The 2837-nt window shown below is 47.2% G+C and overlaps 1 protein-coding gene across 1 annotated transcript; it reads left to right on the plus strand.

Moving 5' to 3' along the window:
- Nucleotides 1-1618: 1618 nt before the first annotated feature.
- On the plus strand, nucleotides 1619-2518 carry LOC102722348 (photosystem I reaction center subunit N, chloroplastic). The gene is made up of 3 exons (XM_040529549.1): nucleotides 1619-1916; nucleotides 2028-2153; nucleotides 2241-2518. Exons 1-3 carry the CDS (start codon nucleotides 1680-1682, stop codon nucleotides 2328-2330), a joined length of 453 nt encoding a protein of 150 aa, XP_040385483.1. The 5' UTR covers nucleotides 1619-1679; the 3' UTR covers nucleotides 2331-2518.
- Nucleotides 2519-2837: the final 319 nt, after the last annotated feature.

Consider the following 2837-nt stretch of genomic DNA (forward strand, 5'->3'; position numbering starts at 1 on the left):
ACGGAGCAAGCACATCCGGGTGAGGTACCATTTCATTCGAGACTGCTTGGAGGAAGGGAGCATCAAGGCAAGCTACATCAACACCAAGGACCAGCTTGCGGATCTGCTTACCAAGCCCCTTGGTAGGATCAAGTTCCTTGAGCTTTGCTCTCGAATCGGGATGGCTCAACTTTCTCACAAGACGACGCACAAGACTTAGGGGGAGAATGAAGGAATAAGTCTTGGGCTGTTTGGTCTTGGTCTTGTGGTGTCCTACCCTTGTTTTTCAGCTTTTAGTTGCTAGGACAGCATCTAGGACAGGTTGTTAGGATGCTCTAGGACAGGTGGTTAGGATGCTCTAGGACAGGTTGTTGAGATGCTCTAGGACAGCATCTTTTAGACTAGTAGGCAGCTATAAATATGTATCCAACCCTCCCTGGGAAGGGTATGACATTTGGTGATAAGTAAACAGAAAATTGCCCCAAGTTTGAGTGTCATCCTCTCACCAATGAGAGTAACAATAGAGATACTAACAGCAGAATTGCCTGTTGATTTTCTGATGCTCTAAGTGCTTCTAAAAATGGAATGATTTCTATAAATTAATTGTGTGGTATATCGACAAAGATTGTAGCTAGCCACCTGAGCAACGGTACTTATAAAATTAATGTGGATGGTTCTCTCAATCGGCCAGTTATTCAGAAAGGAACTTCTGAATTTTGGGCCTAGTTGTGATGACTGTTAATTTTCAGCTGCTTTGGGTACTGATTTCTGAAGATACGGATCGGGGTGCTTTGACTGCTTTCTACAGTTTATTATGACTTGCAGGATTGCAGCTAGCCACAGATAGAGCAAAGGGTTCTTGTAAATTAATGTGGTCGATTCTGTTATGATGGTTCGTCTTATGAATTAACATGACAATCAAATGCTTCACATTCTGAAGTTTGGCTCTTCGATCTTTATGTCATCTACAGTATATTACTAGCTTCGGAGAACGAACTCACGGAAGGGTAGTTTATTAGGTCTTGATATTTCTAATTCCTGTGCAGTACATTCGATCTCATCGATCTTGTAATCGTGTTGCTCGTGAAATATATTCGACGGTTCAAATAGAAACAAAGTATTTCCTTAATTTGGACCAAAGTATAGTTACATAGTAAATAATTTAGCACTGGTACTCCTCATGTTTCATATTATAAAATATTTTTTTCTAAAGCAAAATACCTTAAATTTGAGCCAGCGTTATATAAAAAAATATAGAAACATATACCAGTTTTATTAAATAGATCATTGAATGTATTATTAGAGTATATTTGTTTTATGTTGATGAAAACATCTATATTTTTCTATTATTTTGGTTAAACTTTTTTAAGTTTCACTTAAAAAATAAAGCAGAGAAGAAAAAGGAAGACAGACTGCCACGTAGGAGAGGGATGACCACCGCCAGATCCACGCACATCCAAGCACAGTCCGCCACGTGTCACGCGGGACCCACCAATCGGATATAGCGTGCCAGCGTGGCACGGCCCAGCCAATGGGACGGCAGCAGCCTCACCCCCCCCTATCCACACGCCCACCACACGCCGCGCTTTCTGTCACACACAAAACCATCACCGCACCGCACCACGCTCTCCTCGTCGTCGTCGTCGCCGCCGCCCAGCCATCCAATCCGAACCCACTCACGCGAGCACGTAGCAGCAGCCATGGCCGGAGTGAACAGCAGCGTCGTCGGGCTCAAGCCGGCCGCGGCGGTGCCGCAGACGGCCTCCTCCGCGGCGGCGTCGCGCGTGCACGTCGCCGCGCCGCCCAGAGCCGCCGACGGCGCTGCAGCAGGCAGGCGCGCGGCGCTGCTCGGGATGGCGGCCGTGTTCGCCGCCACCGCCTCCCAGGCCAGGGCCGGCGTCATCGACGAGTACCTCGAGAAGAGCAAGGCCAACAAGGTTGATCCATCCGTCCGTCCCTTCTCCTTTCCATCGTCGTCGATCGAGCGAGCTAGAAGGTAACTAGCTAGCTAGAGCGCTGACGGCGAGGGTGATTGCATGCGCGTGCAGGAGCTGAACGACAAGAAGAGGCTGGCGACGAGCGGCGCCAACTTCGCGCGGGCGTACACAGTCGAGTTCGGCAGCTGCCAGTTCCCCTACAACTTCACCGGCTGCCAGGACCTCGCCAAGCAGAAGGTCAGTTACATTCATTCTCACCTATGAGATAGAGATGATCATGATCTGATTTCATGTGCTCTCGGTGTTGTTTTTGGATCGATGCAGAAAGTCCCGTTCATCACCGACGACCTGGAGATCGAGTGCGAGGGGAAGGAGAAGTACAAGTGCGGATCCAATGTCTTCTGGAAATGGTGATCTCGTTCTCATCGTCAGCACGATCGATCATTGGCCAGCCATGGCAGGCAACATGCGGCCTGCCTGTACTGTACCTAGAACCTTAATTTGTGATGACAGATCGAACTGAAGAACACTCGTCGTACGTGTCCACTGTATTTGTATCATCTGAGTGCGAATTTGTAGCAAACTTGATTGTCTCGCTTTCCTTTGTGTTCATCTCATTTTCATTCCGCGATAGCTGAACGTGATCTAACGGAAATTAAAGGAAAAGGTACACAGCAGTTCATTTACTAATTTGAGAATGACAACAAAAATATGTTCCCGTTGGAATCTACGACTCGCCTTTAAAACGTGATATGTGCTCTCCGGGATAGGTCCAGGTTGGAACCCAAACTGGAAGCACAACTCATAAGCCACATACGAGTCAGACCAAAAAAACAGCAAACAACTAGGCAATTTCCTGTTCTACGATTTTGAAGATTTCTAGTCACTTGTTGAAGAGCCAGAATCCATCCATCCAGAATT

This window comes from Oryza brachyantha, chromosome 12, assembly GCF_000231095.2.
Source record: "Oryza brachyantha chromosome 12, ObraRS2, whole genome shotgun sequence".
NCBI classification, from domain to species: Eukaryota; Viridiplantae; Streptophyta; class Magnoliopsida; order Poales; family Poaceae; genus Oryza; species Oryza brachyantha.

Excerpts from the sequence above, each read along its gene's own strand:
- LOC102722348 (XM_040529549.1), top strand. The coding sequence starts at position 1,680 with ATGGCCGGAGTGAACAGCAGCGTCGTCGGGCTCAAGCCGGCCGCGGCG. Across the intron at positions 1,917-2,027 it reads AGAAGAGCAAGGCCAACAAG|GAGCTGAACGACAAGAAGAG; the intron begins GTTGATCCATCC and ends ATGCGCGTGCAG. Across the intron at positions 2,154-2,240 it reads AGGACCTCGCCAAGCAGAAG|AAAGTCCCGTTCATCACCGA; the intron begins GTCAGTTACATT and ends GGATCGATGCAG.